The 22625-nt window shown below is 42.7% G+C and overlaps 1 protein-coding gene across 7 annotated transcripts in view; it reads right to left on the bottom strand.

Annotated features, from left to right (window-relative positions):
• ARHGEF9 (Cdc42 guanine nucleotide exchange factor 9) overlaps positions 1 to 22625 on the bottom strand; it is a 207306-nt gene that overhangs the window by 170603 nt on the left and 14078 nt on the right. For 4 of the 7 annotated variants that reach the window (XM_060087328.1, XM_060087326.1, XM_060087320.1 and 1 more), the window contains exon 2: positions 8163 to 8342. The exons of 2 other annotated variants lie outside the window; for them this stretch is intronic. In XM_060087328.1, coding sequence (XP_059943311.1) covers positions 8163 to 8342 — 180 coding nt within the window. Of the gene's footprint in view, positions 1 to 8162; positions 8343 to 8436; positions 8496 to 22625 lie in introns of all 7 variants that reach the window. One more of the 7 variants, XM_060087322.1, reaches the window with a different exon arrangement.

Here is a 22625-nt window from a genome sequence, read left to right as displayed (position 1 = left end):
TTTTGTTCAAAGATTAGTAAATACTGATAAGGAGATAGTAACAGCAGTAGTAATAAGAAGAAGAAAAAGATAAGAGGTTTACCCTGACTCATAATTACATCTATAATGACAGAAAAAGAAATATATACATATACAAATATATATATATATATATACACAATTATCATGATTTTCCAAAATTTCATACTTCCCAAAGAGCCTCAGAAACAGACCTTATCTCCAAGCACTCAATCAGTCATGGTCTTTCTCTCCTCAAGTCATCAAGATTACCAAGATAGTGTAGACATGGTACCAGGGAGGCCCAAACTGATCCTTAAATGAACCTAGGGGTTAGCTACACAGAGAAAAACAGACCCTAGGCCTCAGATCATAGTCTTAAACTCAGGCAGCCAACCAAATTTCCAATTCATGTTATGGATCAACAGCAAGGCCTTGGAAGGAAAGCTCCATCATGAAGGGAACAATTCAGAGTGACTTCTACTGGTGCCAGCTCTTAAATATCATCTGCCTAGTGCAAAAAGCAACATGTTTCAAGAAGTTGGCTTAGACTACAACATAAGGGCTAACAGCTTTAATCAAGGAAGTAGTTTAGGCTTTGCTGACAGATGCCCACCAGGTTCGCCAAAGTCCAGGATAATTTAATTATAATCCTGCCTGGAGTCTGGGGGATAGACTATATGACCCTCATGGTTGTTTTCAATTTGGGGATTCTGAGAGAGACCTACAGGGTGACCTACTTGAATATGGAGGAAATCACCTGGGTCAGGCACCAGCCAGATTTAAGGTTATCTCTGAGCTGGGTGACTCCATATTAAAAAAAAAAAAAATTCCCCACCAATTAGACAAAGGATGTACTGGATAATGTCATCCAAAGTGTGTACATAGTGAGAAGCCATTAAGATGGATCATGTGAATGCAAATGAGTGCTAATAATGCCATTTGAAACTCTAGTATGAAGGGGAGAAATTTCTACAATCCAGGGAGAAAGGTCCTCCCCGCTAATGTCATCCTCAATTCACAGATCCTGTAATGAGTCAACTCTAGCATCACAAATAAGACTTTCTGCATAGATGGTTAAGGCTAGAGGTCTTTGTCCACCTGGAGCTTGAATGGATAAACAAAGGCTGGCATGTCTGAACTCATCTCAAGAAATCAAAACACAGTTGCCATTAGCCTGAAATGGGAGGTAGGTCCTCAAGTGTTAACAGTCTTGTTAGCAGCCCATGCATACCTTTTCCTGACTGTTCTGTAGCCCAGAAAGCACAGGATTAAGATTCAGCAGGGGGTAACATCACTAAAAGTGGCAGATTAGGATGCACAAAGAATCAGGCCCTCTACTGAAACAACCTTTAGCTGGCAAAGACTGACAGACCAACTTTTTCAGAATTCTGGAATCTAATCCAAAACTTACAGGAACCAAGGAACCCTTTTATAAAAAAAATGTTATTGGAGTATAGTTGATTTACAATGTTGTGTTAGTTTCAAGTATACAGCAAAGTTCAGCAGTTATACATATACATGCATCCACTCTGTTTTAGATTCTTTTCCCATATAGGTCATTACAGAGTATTGAGTAGAGTTCCCTGTGCTATATGGTAGGTCCTTATTAGTTATCTGTTTTATATATAGCAGTGTGTATATGTCAATCCCAATCTTCCAATTTATCCCTCTTGATGCAGAAAAGAATGGCTAAAATTTGGTAAGAGAATTTTGAAGCATTTTTGCTAATTTGTCTACCATTCCTGATTCCCCAGCAGCTAAGAGAAAGGTGGCCCACATTCCTCCTGCAGGTTGCTGATGCCAAGGGACTAAAGACCTTGTTATTAAAATGTTGTGGCTGTGTGTTTTGATCTGTTTGGTCCTTGAGGGCTAGGCACAGAGACTGGCCTTTTTCTCGTACCCCTACCCCCTAAGGCTAAAGTGGCTTTAGAGGTTGTGACTGCCTCTGTTGAAAGACTTAAAGACATACACTGCCAATGTCCACTCAGGGCAAGGGATGATAGAAGGGGCAAGCAGCAAATGAATCCAATACCACAGGAAGGAGGAGACTGAGGAAAAAGTTTCTCGGGAGAATAAAGACTTAGAAGGGTCACTGTGCGTACCGAGGAAGTCAGAGTGCAACACACATGCCCTGGACCAGATACATGCTCAGAAAAAGCCTGAGCAGATTGTAGGCTTGCACTTCTGGAGGATCTGCATGTTCCATGAAATCAGGAGAGTAGGAGAAGAAGACTAAGGCAGAGTTGTGGGCAGCCTGGATTAGTGTTGAAGGAATGCCCCAGCTCTGAGCCAAGTTGCAAAGACCAGGATAGTAGTTTGTTTGTTTTGGCTCCAAGTATTTAAAAGCAATCTCTGTCAGGTCACTGGCTGACCAATGACATAATGGATCAGAGATTTCCATGACCACACATGACAAAGAATGCAGTCTTTGCAAAAAAAAAACAAAAACAAAAAACAAAAGATGTGGAAAAGTCACTAAACAAATGGACAACTGTATCCCTCAACAAACAACAGCAACAAACTCTGGGGAAGGAGGAGAATCTTATTTCCAGAGTTATCACACTATAATATTCAAAATGCCCAGTTTTCAACAAAAAATTACAAGGCATACAAAGAAACAGGAAATTATGGCCCATTCATAGGAAAACAGTAAACTGACAGAAACCATACCTGAAGAAGTCCAGACATTGTACTTACTAGACAAAGACTCTAAATCACCTGTCTTAAGTAAGATTCAGGAGGCCTGGGTTCAAGTCCTAGCTTTGTCACTAATTCCCTACCTGAGTGAGAAAGTCAATTGCATTCTATGAGCCTATGTTTCCTCAGGATTTATAAAATGAAGAAATTAGGATGAGCAGTGGTCACAGGCTGGGGTTACAATTTAGACTGCTGATATGTTCAGTTTATTCTTCACAGTGTTTCTTTTAAAAATGTGAATTACTGGTCAACAGTTTAAAAATATGAATAAAATCCAATTCCTGGCTTTTCTTGAAAAATCTGGAAGATCTGAGTTCACTGGACTTCCCTACTTCCTATAACCTATTCCACCAATGAGAACTATCCAAGTCACTTTTGCTCCCTTTATATAGGGCATAGATTTCCCAGTTGGATACAGGCTCCCACTTAACCCTAGTACCAGACTGCTTTACTCATGTAAGTTACCTGCCTGGCCCTGTAAACATCTAAGTCAGCTACTCCTGGCCAAGATGGGTCTTTCCAGCTGTAAATCTACTGTGAGTCTAGGGTTTCATACAGGTGAAAAACTTTCCCCAAGTGCAACCAAAAAGAGACACTATATAATTAAAAGCCAAGTAACACTCTGGAGCAGTGGGCTTCTCTATGAACAGTAGAGGTTTAATTTCTGTTACATCTGATCTGTACAACTGTAAGGAATGATGGTAATGACCTGATTAGCTCATTCTTTCATCTCCTGAATCCATGTAGTCCAGAAACCAGGGAAATCTAGAATTTAAAGAAACAAGGACAATACGTTCTGATGGCATCTGAGTAGGCTCTTTATTTTCTGAACAAACCCATGTTTTGTCCCTCAGGCCTCACCTACCACTAACAATAGCAGGTTGTCATGTATTCTGTACAGAGCCTGCCCTCAAGTGGACAGTAAGCTGTCCCCAGGCCATGGCCCAAAGTCAGAACAAAGGCCAATTTTTACATGGTGATAAAAGAAATAGACCTGAATGATTTGGAGTTAGGGCCCAGCATGCAAAAGGAGGGCCACCACAGGGATGGGATTTTCTACTTAGAGATACAATCATATCCCAGCAGTCTGCTCTCAGCTCCCAGAGGGGAAACTGGCCCAGAAAGCAGCTGAGGATGTCAACAGTTAGATGTGAGGACTAATGTTCAGCAAGCTGTAATTCACTTAACCTGACCAATTGCTGGGAAGGTAAATCAACTCCTGCATTGCTCTTGTGAAGTCATATTCCCAGTACAGAAGAAAGAGACTTTGAGAACACACACACATACATGTATATACATACAAAATGAAATTCTGAACAACAGGAGAGGCAGATATTTGACTGAATAGAAGATACATAAACCCAGCAATTTCTTGTACAGTAGCCAAAGTGGTATCACACTTCCTATTTACAGGTATCCAGCATACCTCAGGTTACAAAGGATTTTTATAAGACTTAATTATCCCCATTTTACAAGGAGGAAAACTGGGCTTCAAAGATGTACAGGAAGCTGCTCAAGCTGCATACTCAGCAGACTGAGGTAAGAATCTGGGTTTCTCAGATTCTACATTGGTTTTAAACCTGATTAACAACATGTATGGCTAGCTGGGATAGAACAGCATTAAGCACCCTGGATTATCCAGCATAGGGCTGGGATATTTACACAGCAATGAGTCTTCCAGATAGGAAATGGAGATGCTCCACTATGTCAGTGACCAATTTGGTCCAGTGATCCACAAAGGTGTCCGGTTTGTATAGAGTTAGGAGGAAAGTCTTTTCTTTGCCATTATACTTTCATGTTATATGCCAAATAACCTAAGGATGATATTCTCAAGGAGCTACTGAATCTTAGCTCAGGATGAGTCTGGATAAACAAGGGAACTATACAACATATAGGTACAGCATCTCAGGAAACCACCTATCTACCTACCAATAACATCAGTACTAATAAACATTCAACAGTTCAGTGTGACTCATTGTTATGTCCTACCGAGACATTGTCAGAGCTTGAATAGATCCTAGAGAATGCTTCATAGGTGAAGGAGAAACTAAAAGCCAATGATCATATGTCAAATGTTTGAGAGAGCCAAATTAGAACTCAGGTCTCTCATTTTCTAATATACTTAGCACTGCTTGCACAATACCATTCTACCCTCAACCAAAATCAGTGTAGAAGAATGGAAATAGCAATTCTACTTTTAAATACCTACTAGAAAAGAGCCTACATAACTTCCATCATTCAGTTCCTTGAGGAGCACACAATCTTACCAGAAATGTAAACCTACACATAAATGCTCATTCATGAGAATTGAAAGGTCTAACTTGGAGTCAATTTTCACATCATTCATGCAACAGTCTAAACCCATTTCTTTTTACTGGTGACACCACAACAGCTGGCCACTAAGGTTGCATGGTACTCTCCTTTAGAGATCTGAAGACCATTCAACTATTACTTTAAAAAAAAGGTTTGCAATGATCAAATGCTCATTCTGAATACAATCTGAGGCAACATGGAATGCTATCTTAGTTTCTCAAAGAATAAACACTGGTAAAATAGAATAGAATAGAATAGAATATTGGAGCTGGTATAATAGAATATTGGAGCTCTAACTTATGATTTAGGCTCTGTCATTAATGTTCCTGGTCCACAGTCATCAGTCTCGATATGTGCTATCTGATACAGTAGCAACTAGCCACTTATGGCTAATGAACACTTGAAATGTGACCAGTGTGAATTGAGATGTGTATAGAATACACATCAGATTTCAAAGACTTAGTAAAATATATTATTAAAAAATATATAATGATAATATGATATTGTATCATAATATTTTAGATATATTAGGTTAAATAAAATACATTAAATTAATTTCACTGTATCTTTTTAACTTTTTTTAATGTGGCTACTAGAAATTTTTAAATTATATTTGAGGTTTGCATTTGTAGCTCACATTATATTTCTTTTCTTAAAAAATATTTATTTATTTATTTATTTAATTTGGCTGTGTGGGTCTTAGTTGCAGCATGCAGGATCTTCATTGTGGCATGTGGGATCTTTAGTTGCAGCATGAGGGCTCTTAGCTGCAGCATGTGGGATCTAAATTCTGTGCCCAGAGATCAAACCCAGGCCCCTGAATTGGTAGCACAGAGTCTTAACCACTGGACCAGCAGGGAAGTCCCTCACATTATATTTCTCTTGGACTGTACTGGCCTAGGCCAAATTGTTCTCAACATCAAAGACTCTGATTTAACTAGCCTAGAGCCTGGGTTTTAGTGTTTTTTTTTTTTTTTTTTTTTTTTTAAGATACCCAAGTGAATTAGTTCATTGTGCAGCCAGGATTGAGAACCACTAGGCTAGACTCTATATTATGCATGCCTCGCCCAGCCAGTGGTTTTCTCAAAGGTCAGCTTCAGCCCATCCAACAGGCTGCTGGGGCTGTGTGCTTGGAGAAACACTCCTCCTGGATTGGATGTAGGAAAATCAATGCCAGTTCATTGATATTCTGAAGCTTGATTCTGTTATTCACCTCCTGGGGTCATTCTGCCTTGCTCAATGTTTTGTCCCACCCCTTGAATTACAGTTTATTATAAAAATGACATTTCACTGTAGGTGAAATACACGCAGATTTGGGTGATTTTGTCACTGGGTGCAGTTTAACCCTTCTTTTAAAGGGGGGGGCTGTCAGCCTAAGACACACAACCTGTCTGTGTACGGGGTCTCATGTTAGTTTCAAAGGCCCATGGTTATTGATGTGTTCTTTCTAACTACCCCTGGGACCAGTTCATCAACCAACAAAGCTGAGCTGGGACACACAGCATGTGGAAACTCTGATGGAAGACTCCATATAGGTAGAGGAGAAAGGCCTGGATATTTCATTAAGAAATTCTCAGGATAGAGGGGATGAGAGGCTATTTTGTCTACCTCCTTGCTTCTGAGCAGTGCCCTCACCTAAACTGCTCTAACTGGATAACAGTGCTTCCTACATTTGCAGCCCTCCAAGGAAGGAGGCCTCTTTCAACCACTATGACCAGCCTTGATACATAGACCTTATTGGAGTTAATAAGGTGGAGGTGGTGGTGGTGATGACGAGGATAATGATGATGATAAAGCAAGTTACAATTTGCTAAGTACCCAGTATGTGCCAAGCACTGTGTCGGATTCATTACTCACATAATGATCTCATTTAATCCTCATAAAAAGTCTGCTATTCCTATTTTTCAGATGAGGAAATAAGGCTCAGGAAAGATAAAAGTCTTGCCAAAAGCCATAGAGCTAGGAGGTAGTAAAGCTGAAACTGCATCTGCATCTCAGATTATCTGATTCCAAGTGCCCTGCTCCTTCCTTCATGTCACGCTTCTATCCTTCTTATCCTGAGACCCTTCATTCTCCAAGGGCCCAAGCCACTCTGATCTTTTGTTTGGGGTCAGGACTTCAGTCTTATATTACAAAAGAAACTAACAAAAGATGATAGGCTGTGGTAAGGATGGTCATAAGACATCCTGATGTGGCTTTGGTACTTGTATTGCCACAAATCTGTTTTAATGTACAGTATTTAATTCACTGTGATATCTCCTGTCGTGAAATAATTGCCAACACCATTTTGCATATGGGGAAAATCAGAGTTCACAATTGCCAAACAGCTGATTCTAGCTCATAACTCCAAGGACGGCCAAGAGCTGGAACACCAGGCCAATGTTCTTTCCCCATTAGCATCCTGCTAATGGGTGACCCAGAGGAAGTGGAAATTGCTAAGGAGCCCCTTCCCAAGAACCCCTTCTTTTAACGGCCAGGTTTTTCATGGTACAATGTCAAAGGGGCCAAGGTCTTGCCAGCACTATCAAGCTGCCTGTTTCCCACCCTGGACACATCTTAGTTCCCAGCCACCTTGCAAAAAGTAAAATTTGCAATGAGTAAACTCCAACCCCTGGGAGGGTAGGGAGCCCAGACTCTTACATTCACAGCTGTAGACAATCATAAGACAACACACAGGGGTGTTCACACATCCCTAAATGAGAGAAAGGAGGCAAAGGAAGCAGAGAGGAGTGGGGAGGGGGGAAAGAGGGTGGGAAGAGATCTATAAAAAGAAAGGATAAAAAAAGAGGAGGCAAGGAAAAGAAAGAAAGCAGAAAAGAGAGAGAAGAAAGGTAAAATTTCACAGCAATATAGAGTTAAAAGTGTCTTCAAAACCATCAAGGCAAAAAGGGAAGTGATTTGTGCAAAGTCACAGTGGGTAGAAGGTGGGAGGCAGGAGGTGGAGATTGTTAAAATAAACAAGAGAAAAAAAAGTCTCAAAACTAGAAGAGCAAAGATTAAAGGAAGTCCGGGCCCTGGGTAGGTGACCAAACATACAGGGGAAAATGTGAGGAGCCACAAGAAGGGGAAGGAGGAGAACAAGGGCTGGTGAGGGGGAGGCCGGGGGCAAGTAGCCAAGGAGACAGGAGAGGAGAGTGAAGGCTGACACTCACCCTCACAAAGCTGGCAGGAAACCATCCCTCCTCATCGTCGATCTGGCCCCACCACCAATCCTTGTTGGAAGCATCCAAGACTTTGATGACGTCGCCAGCCTTAAATGCCAACTCCCGGTTGGCCATGGTGACGTGATCCCATACTGCCTCAGCACTAACGATGGAATCTCCAGTGATCAGCTTAGGAGACAAAATAAGAATGTGTTCAGTCCACACATCTAGCTACCTTACTTGCCCCCCTCCCCAAATCTCTACTACTTATGGAAAAACTCACATATTAGTGATGAAGGGTAGGGTGATGGAGATGACATTGGGAGAGCAAGCTCCACTGGACTACAAGACAAATAATACTATCAACTCTCCATTAGTCAGTGGGTAGAATGACCCAGAATGTGTATATGGACTACACAGGCCTCATGATTTTATCCCTACTCAAGATCTCCTTCCCTAGAGAAAAAAAAAAAAGCCCCAATCCATCTCTCCTTTGTACTTCGAGGCAGCCCTGGATCTGGAATGGGTGGAGAGTCTGAAACCAATGGCTAAAATGAGGCTCAAGCATATTTGCTATAAATTCTCTGTGCTCCTCCCCCTTTCTTCTTCTTCTTTGGAACTGTCCAATTGAGAGTTGGTGATACATTATTTAATCCTACTGTACCCCACCTTCAGGAGTTACAGACCACGGCATTCCTCACATATAATGGACCCCAGTCCTGCAGCCTCCTGTTCTCACCCACACATGATGCTATCCAGAGAGGTCATGTGTTCATAGGTATGAAAGAATATGGCGTTCTGTAATGCCTTGCTCCCAAGAAACTCGACATTGTCACACATTCACTCAGTGATTTAAACAACCACCCTGTAAGATACACAGGGTATCTACGTTGACTTCTGCATCTGATAGATGGCAAAACTGAGCCATAAGCAAGTTAAGGGGTAAGCTCAGTTTCACTCAGCAAGGCAGGGGCTATGCACAGAGCCTAACCTTGGTCCTTAGAATTTGTGGCCAGCAGGACTTGGCTCCACATAGCGCCAGGCAGACATCTATGCCACTGTCACATAAACATACACACACATATGTTCATGACACTTGTCTACACACAGTGATGAGGATGGGTGTGGGGGAATAGTTAGTTTCTCTCTGGCTACCATCCTGACCACTGTGTTATGTATTCTTCTTTTTCCCCTAACTGGTTCCAGCCTGTATGGGTCATCAATCTTTCTGGCATTTGGAGGAACAATTTCCAGAATAGAGAACATATGTCCTGTCAGGCAAAGGACTCAAACATTCCCTCCCCAGAACTGAATTGCTGAACATGTCCTCTAGAAGTCATCTTTTCCATCAGCCTGCTTTGAGGAAGGACCCCAAGGCAATTATGGCTCCACAAGACCGAAGTCAAAACAATTTAAAGATAACAGAGACAGAATATGGAACATGCATCCTCTCACACAGGTCTGCCTTCCAACATACCAGCCAGAGAATAACCCTATGGTCATGATACTAATGCATAACACATCACACACAGGACAAAACATACACACTGATCTTTTGACTTAGTTAGGGCATTCTGTTGGTTAGCTCCTGCATGAGGCATCCTTCATTGCTCAGGGGTCTAGCCATTGTGCCTTCTATAGAAGGCATAGAGGGAGCTCCTCAGCTTGGATGTAAAAGAGATTTCAAATAAGACCTTTTTATAATAACACCTTTAAAGTACCTCATGCTTTACTGTTCACAAAGTGTTTTCATATCTACTGCATCACTTGGTCCTTACTGAATGAGCTGGATCTATTATCCATATTTTAAAGATAAGGAAACTGAGGCTCAGAGTGGTGACCTGGTCCTTTGGCCAATCACTCATGTAATAAATTATGGAGCTCAGTCTTCTGACTGTATATGCACTAATACCTATCATGCCACACTACCAATGTTTACTAATAAGCTAAAATGAACTCACAGAGCTCCATTCATAATATCATAAACCAGATGGCTCCATTCTTCAACCCCAAAGAAAGAGACTTGGACAGCCACCTTCAGTCACTGGTGCCCCTGACTAAGAGGAGATTCATTTATATGTTGAACTTGCTTTCTTCCAATTACACTAAAAGTCAATATCTTCTTGTTCTGGCCTCAGTGGAGAAGAAGAATTGCTGGTCACTGGCCTCAATAAAGTAAGTATTTACAGAGAAGTCTCCCCTCTCCTGCCAAAGATGGGTACCAACAGGGTGCTGCTAGAGCCTGATAAGCACATACAGCCCCAACTCAGAGCACCATAAGGGCTTATAGTCTAAAGATATATCATTGACTTTTTATCAAGGGTCAAAGAGTGATCTTGGCATCACTTACCAATGCTCTGCTCAGGACTCTATCTGTGATGCTGTTTGAATTACCCTAGTCCCAGCTCTGGCTGATTCCACTGCCTGTACTTTTTCTACAGTGCAGTCTTCTTTTGAGGGACTCCATGCTTGGATTCTCCCAGCAGCACTTGGCTCATTCTTGTCCCCATTTAGTCCAGTTGACCTGCCTGGGCACTCAGGTCACAAAGTCCAGCTATGCCCTGGACAAGGCCAATCCCTGGATAGGACACAGTGGCCACAAACCAACTGGCAAGCCTGTTGTCACTGTCTACTTGGAATCAATGACAGAACTAGGCAGCACTTCAAAGATCATCACCCTTAATCCCTCATTTTATAGATCAGGTGTAATATAGCAGGAGTGACTTGCCTATCATCACCAGATGGCCAGCCTAGTGAACCATTTTTTCCCCAACATAACACCATAGACAGAGAAGGTGGAAAAAGAACACTTGGATTTAAGACCTTGCTAAAGAAGGGATGATAAAGATGATAATATTAGCTAATATAGAGCACTAAATATATGTAAGGCACTATTCTAAGCACTTTACACACATCAACTCACTTAATCCTCACAGCAACCCTTTGAGGAAATACTATTTATCCCTATCCTACAGACGAGGAAACTGAAGCTCCGAGAGATTAAATAATTTGCCCAAATTCAAACAGCCAATAAGTACTTAAGTCGTATTTCAAATACAGGCACAGTCTGGCTCTTACAGAGCCTCTGCTCTTATAAACTATGCTGCCTCTGAGTCTCACTTTCTTCATCTGTTAAGTGAGGATAATTCTACACCCCCACCTGATTCACAAGCTGTAAGACACTGAACCAAGGGTTGACAGATGTGTGTGCAGATAATGAGAGAAGGGCAATCCAGAAGGGGCTGGTAGCTGTATAGGGCTCCTGTGTTCTCTAGTCACAAATGCAACCAGGAATAAGGGAATGTTCTTCCCCTATCTTCTGAGATGTTTTAAGTTTGGGCTGCTGGAAATTGGTTTTAAATCTCCCCTTTGTATACAGGATTGACTTTTAACTTGCTACAATTTTTCATAAATATGACTTTGCTCATCCATTTTCCACCCAACACTCATTGAGTGTGTTCCCACTGTGTGCAGGGATCTGCTTACTGTGATTCAGCCACAGTCCTTACCTGAAGATCAAGGGCCCTTTGGGTACCAACAGTGAATGCCCTTCAAGCAGTATGCAAAGGTGGTTAAGGGCAAGCAAACCTAGCTTCAATTCTGGGTTTTGCTACTTTAGAAAGTAACAGTGACAATGGGAGGTGAGGAGTACAAGAGGAGCCACATAAATAAACCAAAATGGAACTGTCAGCATGTAAGGAGTACAATATCACAAAAGCCATGGATGAGACTTTCAAGCTATACAACCCTTGGTTTCAGTTTCTTCATGTGTGGCTATTGGACTCTAAAACAGTTTTGTGGGGCACTGAAATAGGTCTTAAAAAAATGGATAGGATTGTTACAGAGTAGGGAACAAGAAAGGCATGTGAGGCAGAGTAAAGTCTCAAAGGTGAAGGCTATGGGAAATTTGATGGTAAATAGGTAGTGGAGTTTGGAAAGGGCTGGGAAGAGTAGGATTGAAGGGCAGCTAGAAAGGTGGACTGGAGACCTGTTTGAAGGTATTTAGATCTCCTTTGAGGAAAAGGAGGAGGTCAAAATTGATTTGGTAGAGGGAGTTCAATCCTAAGTGTGATCATTAAGGCATGAGGGTAAGTTATGAGGAAATGTTGGTTTTGGAGGGGGAGAAGAGATGACAAGTTTTCTCTTTGATATGCTGAATGTTGGGGGCCAGCAGGACATGCAGGTAGATTTGAAGTTCAAGAGAGATCAGGGGAGATAGTTATACAGGATTGGGAGTCAATGGCCCAGAAGAAATTGTAGAAACCAAGGAAGTTTGCCCTGGAAGAAAGTACTAAGAAAGAAGGCCAGAAACGTAGGAAAACAATAATGGGAGGCAAGGAAGAGAAGAGGAGCCAGAGAAACAAACCAAAATGGAGCTGTCAGCACATAGTTAGGATACCAAGGGGTGCAATCTCATAAAAATCAAGGACAAGAGTTTCGAGTAGCAGGAGCTGATCAAATTAACAAATAGTACAGAGCTACCTATAAGAGGAAGAAAGCCAAGAAAAGTCCATTTGGGAGTGGCTATATCAAAGCTTAAGTTCTTTATTTCTTGTTTATAACTGGTTTATTCCCCCCCCCCAAATCCCTAATTTCCCAACTATCCCAACTTCTTCATCTTGCAAGCCCAAAATAAAGCCAGGAGGTGGTACTGGGTTACTCCAGCAAGGTACCCAAATAGCTCTTGGCCTTGGGACAGTGCTGATGTGACTTCTAAAATAATTCCCAATCCTCAGGGCATTTCAAGTACAGGACTAAATATAGGTTGGTTCTTGCTCAGACTTACCAGTGAGTGGGACAGTGTTCTGCATCCCCAAACCAAAGATACTTTTGGACATGTATAAGAAGATAAAGGGGGGAAGAGTCATAATATTGATATAATTCTTAAAGAAGGAATGATATTGGGCTTCCCTGGTGGCACAGTGGTTGAGAGTCCGCCTGCCGATGCAGGGGACACGGGTTCGTGCCCTGGTCCAGGAAGATCCCACATGCTGCGGAGTGGCTAGGCCAGTGAGCCATGGCCGCTGAGCCTGCGCGTCTGGAGCCTGTGCTCCACAATGGGAGAGGCCACATCAGTGAGAGGCCTGCATACCGCAAAAAATAAATAAATAAATAAATAAAATAAGAAGGAATGATATCCAATTCCTTTTTATCTATATTTCCCCGGAATTCTAATTTCAAATGTTCTATCCCATTGTCCTACAAATAGACACATCTGTTATCAGACCCATGTGCCCTGACTTTTAACCTGGAAATATGATCACTATACCCTGTAGGCATTGGGAGTTTGATCTCTCAGGCTGGTCTCTGATCAACAGTGAGGAATGTGCCTACAGCTAACTTGGAGTGTCCAGTGGGCCATTTCAGGATGAAGGAAAGAAAGCAAGGAAGAAGGGAGGAAGAAAGTAAAACAGGGAGAAAGAAAGGGAAGGAGGGAGGAAGAGAAACTTACACTTGTTGAAAACATATGCCAGGCATTGGGTAAGAGACTTTCTTTTGTGATCTTAGTCTCTATGGCTCTCCAAGGTAAGCATTAACATCTCCATTTTTACTGAAGATAACCTGTGATATTACCAAGTAGCCCACAGTTACCCAGTTAGTAGGTGGTAGAGCAGATTTGAATCTCTAGTTGAGCTTATTGTATAGCTTTGCTTTTGCCAATCCCCAACGCTACCTGCCAAGATAGCAGGGAGAGAGGTCTCCCAGCTGGTTTCTCTCTCCAGCGAGACCAGCCCACCCTGTGAATGATCTAAAGCAGTAGTTCTCAATCCTTTAGAAAGCTTGTTAAAACACAGATTGCTAGGCCCCATGAGTCTCTTATTCAGTAGGTCTGAAATGGGGCTTGAGAACTTGCATTTCAGACAAGTTCCCAGGGGATGCCTACGATGCTGGTTCAGGGATCACACTTGGTGAACCACTGCCCTAGAGAATCTTTCTAGCCTAGGCTTTAGCCGTGTCTCTCCTGATGCCTCATTCTTCCAAGGATCCCCATGCCACCCCCACAGGTCGGGCTTCCTGCCTGTCTAGGAGGCATTCCTCAGTGGTTGGTATGTCTGAGAATGGGTATTTTGGGTCATGTAAGGAGCATTCCCAATGCCGGGCCTTGCCAACACAGAAATAAATCCCTCACCAGTTTTCCAGAGCTGTACCACTTGACTTCCCCTTCACATTCTTGCCCTCTAGATGAGCAATACCACCCCCAAAATAGTTGTTTAATTAGCCTGGGTGGCTGCCAGAAATACTAGAATTTTAATGGCAAGAAGCAGAAGAGGGAAAGGTTAAAAAAAGTGTTGTTCAGAATAGCATATGTCCCAGTTGCCATGAAAGTAGCTGAGCCAGGCCTGCCTTTTGAGAAGCTTCACAAGGGGACAAGGAGGGGTATGAAGGAGTTTTGCCTTTCTGTAAGGTTTTCTCAGTTGGTACCTGCCCCCATCCTCTCAGAAGGTCCCCTCCCTCAACAGCTAGGCATGGACAAGAGCAAGATTCCTTCCTTTGTTCCCTTTAAGCACATATAAAATAGGCTGGGATTTTATTCTCTCTCCTGAATAAACTAGATGTCCTTTTCATATGGCCTTGTAAACAGACTCTAGTTATCTTGCCCAAAGTGTTCAAGGACAACAATCTCACCCACTTCTGGAAAGATGTAAACCAGACTATTCCAACAACAGCGGGGAGGTACCAAAAGACTGGCTACTGGAGGAAGTTCAGCCAGTAACTCATTGAATCATCTTGGATAGGTCCATTTACCTGTCTCAGTTTCTTTATCCATCAAGTTACAGACTTGAATCAAACAGATGACTTCTCAAGTCCTTTCCAGCCCTGGCTTTCTATTGAGGGTCACACTTGAGCTTTGCAGAGGACAGGAATTTCATTATTGCAGTTTATTTCTTTTCACCCATCTTTGTGCTTGACAGTATGCTTTCTTTGCTCTCTACACAGGAAAATGAGAACTTGGCACTGACTAGTCCTTTCTTGAATGTAACTCACTCAGACGTTGTTAGTGACACATTAAAGCACAGGCCAGTCAGACTGGCTGGGAAAACTGAGGAATGGGTTTCCCATTTTAGCCCTTGACTGCCCTATTCAAAAGTCAATGGGGGCATTTACTCTTTGTTCTCTCCATGTAGCTCCTCAGATAAGTCATCTTTCTCATGACATCGGCTCTTAGTACCTCCAGTTCCATATTTCCCACTACCTGTTCCACATTTCCCTGGGGGTCTGCTACTGCCTCCAATAAAACATATGTAAAACTCATAAGGCCTCATTCCCCTCCTTCCTCATTTTTCCCATTTCTGATAACTTTTCTGGGTGTGCTGTTTCTTTCTTCTACATGTATCTCTCTCAGATATAACCCTTTATCTTCTTTTTCAATGCCTTATCCTAGCTCTGGCCCTTATCACCTCAAGTTGCCTCCCAACTGGCCTTCCTGCTACTCACAGGTCTCTTTCCTCCTCAAGCTACTCAATAATTGTACTCAAAACTTCTTTCCTGGTGCCACTATCCATGCTCAAGAAGGTTCAATAACTCTCTACTGTCAATCTCTCAAAGTTCTCCTTAATCTAGCCCCATCTATGGATCCAATCCTTGTCTTGAACTTGGCAGGGACCTTCCACTCTAGTCAAACTGAGTCTCTTGCAGGCAGATAACTCCTACCTCTGTGCCTCTGATTCAACCATTCCCCTGGCCATGGTTAAGTGTAGGGACACTGGAGCTATGCTGCCTCTTCCTTGCCATAGGATCTTGGCCCACCTGCTCCTTAATCCTGTCTCTGATGACTCCAGCCTGTATTTTCTCTCCCTTGACTCTTTCACTAATTTCTACCTAGGATAAGAAGAATATATTAGACAATGTGGAGTTATTCAAGTTATCAACCAGGGTGTTATTCTCCAGAGTGTACACTTGTGAACAGTAAATCTAAAACATCTGCTTAATCTATAATGAACAACATTGTTTTTAGCCTCTAAAGTTCTATGACCAGAGCCCTAAAACCAGGCAAGCTCAGAGGAAGAACACAGCAACAGAGTGAGCATTTCTGTTCAGGTTGCAGAATATTCTATGGGGCCAAAGAAATTGTTTGCATAACATGTACCAGGTGGCCTATAGGCCAATCCATTGCTGGTAGGATTTATGACCAGGCAGCTTCTGCGGTGGGCTGGTTTTGGCTGAAGATCTTCGCAGATGCTCAGTGGTCATCAGGGAAAGAAGAAGAGATGTCAGGTAAGAAAAAACAACATAAATTTAAAAAAAAATCATAAGGATTGCTTTTTTTTCCCCTATGACTTAATAGTTCACACTTAGCTAGTTTCAGCTTTAATCAGCGTATTGCTATCACCCATAACTAAATAATTTCATTTCTGAGCAGAATAATTATGCATTTAGGTGATGATGGCTCTAAATGTACTGAAAGGAAGTATGCAAATACTGTCACTTTTCATGATATGATCATTTTTTCCTAGTTGGCCATGTGATGTGTGAGTCATTAGGCATTGGCTTTCTTCAATATCTCATTGTACCATCCATTTTTCATTTTAATAAATGAAGGTTGGCTTCAGCCACACCTGGGAGACACGAACCCCAGCTAGTCTGGCTTGATTTGAAAGGTGATCGTAGATGCAGGTTGCTCAGCAAGAGCAAGACAGACCACCTCATCCAGAGGCCAATATGTCACAAGCCAACTCACACCTGTCAGCCCCTAAAAGCTTGGGAAACCCAGGCAAGCATCTTAAGATATGAAGCCATCCAGGACATTTTCTCATTCATCACAGACTAATAACAAAGGATAACACCTCTTTCTAAACCTCTTCCAAAAGGAGTTACAAAGTGATCTCAGCTATAACGGTGATCAAACATATGAGGTAAGGGAAGTTGCTTGTTTGGTGTAGACCTTAGCAATGGACTTTTCTGGTATGAAACTTCAGCCACTAGCTCAACCTAATGGGCCCAGGAGTTTCTGAGGTAAGACCTAGCTGCTGCCCCAAAGTTCATGATGTTAAGAGTTTGGTCTTGTTGAAGGAATAAGTCCTTTAGAGAAAATGTAGCCAACTGGGCCAAGTATTGCACAGATCAGAGAGAAGAAATGTTTCCAGACCACCAACCATGATACTGTTGGCTGGAGAAGTCTCCCATACCAGAATAGTTCCCAACCTGATAAGCATCAGCTTGCACCTTCAAGGCATCTTGGGAATAAAAGTTACTGTCAAGCTGTTTTGGATTTTTTTGGCACTATTCAGGTGCCTCTGATTCATTACACCAGTTTCTTGATTTGTGGTCCCCAGACCCTCTGCTCAGAATCACCCCAGCATTTTTAACAAGCAGCCCAAGTGATTCTAACTCATATATCATACTGAGACCAAGAGTCTTTTAAACTTTCTAGAGCCAGAGTTTGAAGTACAATAATTTCCTGTTACTGCACTGGACCATTCAGAAGAAACCAGAATCTCTGAAACTCTGTCTCCTGGCTTCTCCTTCTTGTGTCAGCTTCCAGGCAGGCTAAGGAATTATAATAGTTTGTCTAGGAGGATTTTCCCAGTCTGCTTCAAGAGACTATCTGCACCTGCACACCTACTCCCACCCCATCCTGACCTTCAACACTGAGGCCCCCAATGGCCCTAATGGAAAAAACTTGCAGCATCTCTCTACACTGCAATCTAGAAACAATTTCTTAGAGCTGTGTTCAATCTACCCATCAGCTCCCAATATTTTAAGAGACAAATTATTAGCAAAAAAAAATTGACTCAGCAATGCTCTCCCCATGAGTTGAGTCAGAAGCAGTTCATCCCAAGCTGGAGGTTATTCTGACCCCAGTCTGTCTCTGCCTTGAGCTAGACTGGGCCTTATCTCCAAAATATTCCTGCTCTGGGCGCCCTTCTTAGACTTGTTGTGGGTACTAAGTTCCAGCCACCCATTTGGGTCTCTTGTTGCCTTCATACCTTGAAAGATGGCCAGGGCAAGCCTAGGGGTTAGGCAGAGGGCTCAAAAAGCCCCAAATGCCTGAGGTGACCTAGACCCATCTTGGGCCCTGAACCTGGGTTCTTGAATTTCTTTATGTGGTTCGACGGGGACCAGCCCTGGGAGCCTTAAATTTTTCTGGACTGTGACTTGAAGGCCAGCCTTGGTGTTCCTCCAAGGGGTGGGGGTGGGGCTCCTCTAGGTTTACAGAAGGGTAGGAGGAGGGGGCTAGAACTACATGAAGAATCTGTCCTCCAGGCCTCCCACATGTATAGTTCTATACTCATCAACACCACAGCCAGAGGGTGGGTGGGCAAGGCAGAGAGAAGAAGGGAAAGTAATTTTTTATCCATTTGACAGATGTCGTGTTAAAATCTTGTAGGGGAAGGAGGACTGTAGGTGGGGGGAGGAGCAGAGGAGGAGATAGGTTGGAACTAATAGTTCTAATGCTGTATTAAATGTGGCCATCTGGTCTAAGGTTGTGAGAACAGGAACAGCATTTAGTAAGGTGCACTGTGACATGCTCCTATGTCTGGAGAAGAGAGAGGAAAAATAAATATATTTCAATCAACTTAAACCACCTTGAAGTCTACTGAACATGCCCACCCAGGACACAGGCTTGCAAAGGCTCTAGCCTTGGCAGGCATTCCAAGGAGAATGTAATTGTCTCCTGGGGAGTCCTTATGGCCCAAAAGAGAAATCTGCATTTAAACAGTTCATCAGAAAGTGAAAGATGGTTTCCAGTAGCTTATTGATTTCCCTCTTCTCCTTTGCTCCCTGAAAGAGAAAAGACATTGGCCAAGTCATTTAGCAGTGTTTCTGGTCATTATCAGGAGCATTTCCTGTTCAGGGGTGGGTCATGTTTCTCCTGACAAAGTCTAGCACAGTCCTGGGTTCCCAGCAGACATGACAAATGGTGGATGAGCAGGAGTGGTCAGTGAGCATACACTAGATCAGGTCACAGGGGACTCAAATTAGCTGAGCTGGCTCCCCTTCAGACTGTGTCCTTAAAGACTACGGAAAGAGGGATGCAACATCTAAACCTAGGCTGCCAAAGAGGACACATGAGAAGCACAGTGAGACCCACCTTCAGGGCCCAGGAAGGATGGCATCCGGTCTGTGTCTGCAGGAAAAGTGATTGTGCTTATAACAAAATAAATTCAAGTAGGTCAGGTAGGCTTATATAAGAGATCCTCTGCTTATCTGGGCTAGGTGGAGGTGGGGGTGAAGAAGGGAAGGGACCCAGGGAAGCTGACTGAGGGATAAAGCATCCAGTAAGATGCTAGGGCTTGAACCAACTCTTCTTGACTCTGTCTCGGGCTCAAAAGCCTGAAAGAGTAGATTATTATACTCAGAAAAGGCCAGGATTGGAGACTCCCAAGAGCTAGCACACCTAGTTCAGTCCAACATTTTACAGATAAGAAAACTGAGGCTCTAGTAAGAGGAAGTTACCTAATGTGTCAAGTTACTCAGCAGCAGAGCCAAGATTAGAAACCAAGCCTACAGTCTTTTAGAAGGACAGTTGTCAATTGTTTTGATTAAAAATTGTCAATTGGAAAAAAAATAAACACCTACCCCAGTATCTAAATGCTACTAATGTAGTATGTGCTTTATAAAAAAATCTCCACAAAAAATAGAAATTAAATGATGAGATTAACTATTTAATACATAAAGAACTTCTAATATTTTCTCCATGAGCTTCATTTTGGAAATCAGTTTTAGACATTTTCTGGTGCTCTTTCCTCCCTCTGCTCTACAGATGTCACCCCTTGAATACTACATCCAGCACCTGCCTCACCCTCTCCTCTCAGGGCCCCAAACAAATCTGACCCTCCCTGGAAATGAAGGGGTAAGAACACCTCAGTATGAAGGCTAGGTGGAGACACTTCCAGTATCTCGTTTATCACCAAATGTCTTTGCTAAGGAATCTGAATTTCAAATTTATACTAAAATGAAAATGCTAGTGGAAAAAGTGGGATGGGAAGAATGGGCTCCAGGCTTGGCTTGATTGCTGACTTGCAGTATTGAACTTAAGCAGATATAACTCCTCCCTGAGCTAGTTGGACTAGGTTATCTCAAATGGAAAGTTGGGGTTGTCTCCGACAGATGCTGCTGCCTTGCTTCTAAAAGCACGTTTTGTCAAGAGACAGAGGGGAGTTGAAGGAGACATGGATACAAGGAAGGCAGAAGAGGGAGGGGGTGGGATAAGAAAGGTCAGAAGACAAAACTTTACTATTTCAAATTTTTGCCATGGGCTACCTCTACCCAGAATAGAACTCTAGTACAGGAATGGCCTTTGGGTTCCACTGCCAGAAGGAAGAATACTGCTCTCTCCATACGGTTCAGGCCACTGGGTTCAAGCCACCTAAAGCAGCTTCCAGAAAACAGTAAGCAGCACCCCTACAATGTGCTAAACACATTATAGTTCTAGGTTGCTTTCATATTCAATTCACATTCATGAGCTCACTAGATCCTCCCAGCAACTCTGAGAGGTAAGAAAAGTAGGGATGAGACCTCGTTTTAAAGATGAAGAAACAGGATTGGACAAAGGAAGTCCCTCAGGTAACGCAGGAGCAGAGGCCAAAAGAGAACCCAAATCTTCTGACTCACAGTCCAATATTTTTCTAATAATAAAAAATGGCTATCATTTACTGAGTGCTTAGTGTGTGTCAGAGATGAATCTAAGTTTTTACATATACTAACTTGTTTGATCCCCATTTTAAAAATGAGAAAACCATAGTTCAGAAAGATGAAGTGATTGCTGAAGGTCACACAGGGCCAGAAGCAAAACCCAAGTAGTTTTGCTCTAGAACTAGGGCTCTTAACCTCTGTTCTCCACAGCATATCCTCATGCTCCTACAGGATCACAGAACCTTCAAGGTATAGAACAGTGTGTATATTACCATAAAAAAGAGAAAAAAGAATATATTCGTATATGTTTATATATCCATAGAACATTTCTCTGGAAGGACTCACTGATGGCCTCTGCAGAAGAAGCCAAGTGGCTGGAGGGCAGGGCTAGAGTGAGACTTTTCACTGTGTACCCTCTTGTGCCTTTTGAACCATGTGAATGTATTTCCTTTTCAAAAATAAAGTCATTTTTAAATGAGGTATCTAGGGTCAAGAGAGCTGAAGAAACTGTGTGGCTGCTTCTTGGCAGGGCTTTGGCGACTAACCATTCCCTATTCACCTCTTTGGTTTCTGAAATTTGAAGAACAGAAGGTGGCTCTCTCCTTTTTTCTTCGTTTCCTCACCCTTGACATTGCTTGTCCAATCCCCCAAAAAGGCCAATACTGTAGTCATTATACAGATTTTAGCAGCACAAGTGAAAATAGCAACAGTTTGGGTTAGGCTCCCACAGCCAATCTGTGAGTTATAGGAAAATAATGTATTAGCAGCAGGACAGATGATAAAAGACACAAAAGGCCTTCTTCCCCAAGGCCTGAGCTCCACATACTCTTCCATCTCCTTCCTCTCACCACTGTGTCTCATTGTACCTACCCACCCTTCTCCCGGGCTGAGAAAGCAAAAATAGACAAGCTAGAAAGGCTCTAGGAAATATGGCCTAGCTTGCGAATCTGTGGTATACAAGGAAGAGCACACTAAGGGAGAAAAAGTCAGCCTAGCTGGGTTTTAATGTCCACATCAAGGCCAGGTGAGAGTCAGCTCAGATGGTCTCAAAGGACCCTCCCAGCTTTGGTTTTTGGATTTCCACTATCATCTCCCAAGAGTTGGCAAAACACCCCTACAGATCAAGGCCCTTAAACATTATTTCTTCAGATACCTTTAGGCCCAACCCCTTAGGCAGGTCAGTCATACAGGGCTTCTGTACCCAGGAAGCTGTGAGGAGGTGGGGGTGGCCAAGGTAGATCAAGTGCCTTCAGGGATCCTCCTGAAGTGAATTAAATGGGCAGCACAATTCCCTCTCACAACAGCTTAGCATCTTCTTCAACGCTTCACTGCTTCCAATATGCAAGAGACAAGTAGGACATGAGCTGCTGTGGAAGGGATGACAGGTCAGTCAGTGTGCCTCTCGTGGGCAAGCAGGACACTTCTGAGGAAGGCTGGGCCCCAGAGAGCCCCCCTTCCTTGCTACGTGTCAGAGACAAAGCTAAATTTTTAACATATGTTAAGTTGCCACCAGCAGCTTCCTTTTAGCACTAGAATTCATTGGGTGGTAGCTTGGGGCCATAGAAAGAACACTGAATATAATCTGAAGGCATGGCTTCTAGACCTGAATCCACCACTACCTAATCCTGTATCTTCAGGCTGGCCCCTCCTTCTCTGAGACTCAGTATCCCCATCTGAAAAATGGAGACAATATTACTTTAAAAAGGGTAGGGGTAAGGAGTTGAGAAATAGACAAGATAAGCTCCTAGATTACCTCCAAAGTACCTGTAATCACACCCTGGATGAACTCTTAATAATAGTAAAACATGTTCAACATTTTACAAGGCACTTTTTACAGACTTTGTCACCATGAATTCTTGCACCCCACAATCGTGAAACTTAACAGTTAAGCCC

Source organism: Mesoplodon densirostris, chromosome X (assembly GCF_025265405.1).
Source record: "Mesoplodon densirostris isolate mMesDen1 chromosome X, mMesDen1 primary haplotype, whole genome shotgun sequence".
Classification (NCBI taxonomy): domain Eukaryota; kingdom Metazoa; phylum Chordata; class Mammalia; order Artiodactyla; family Ziphiidae; genus Mesoplodon; species Mesoplodon densirostris.
Note: the sequence above shows the minus strand (reverse complement) of the source record. Positions and strands in the feature narration are given on the sequence as shown.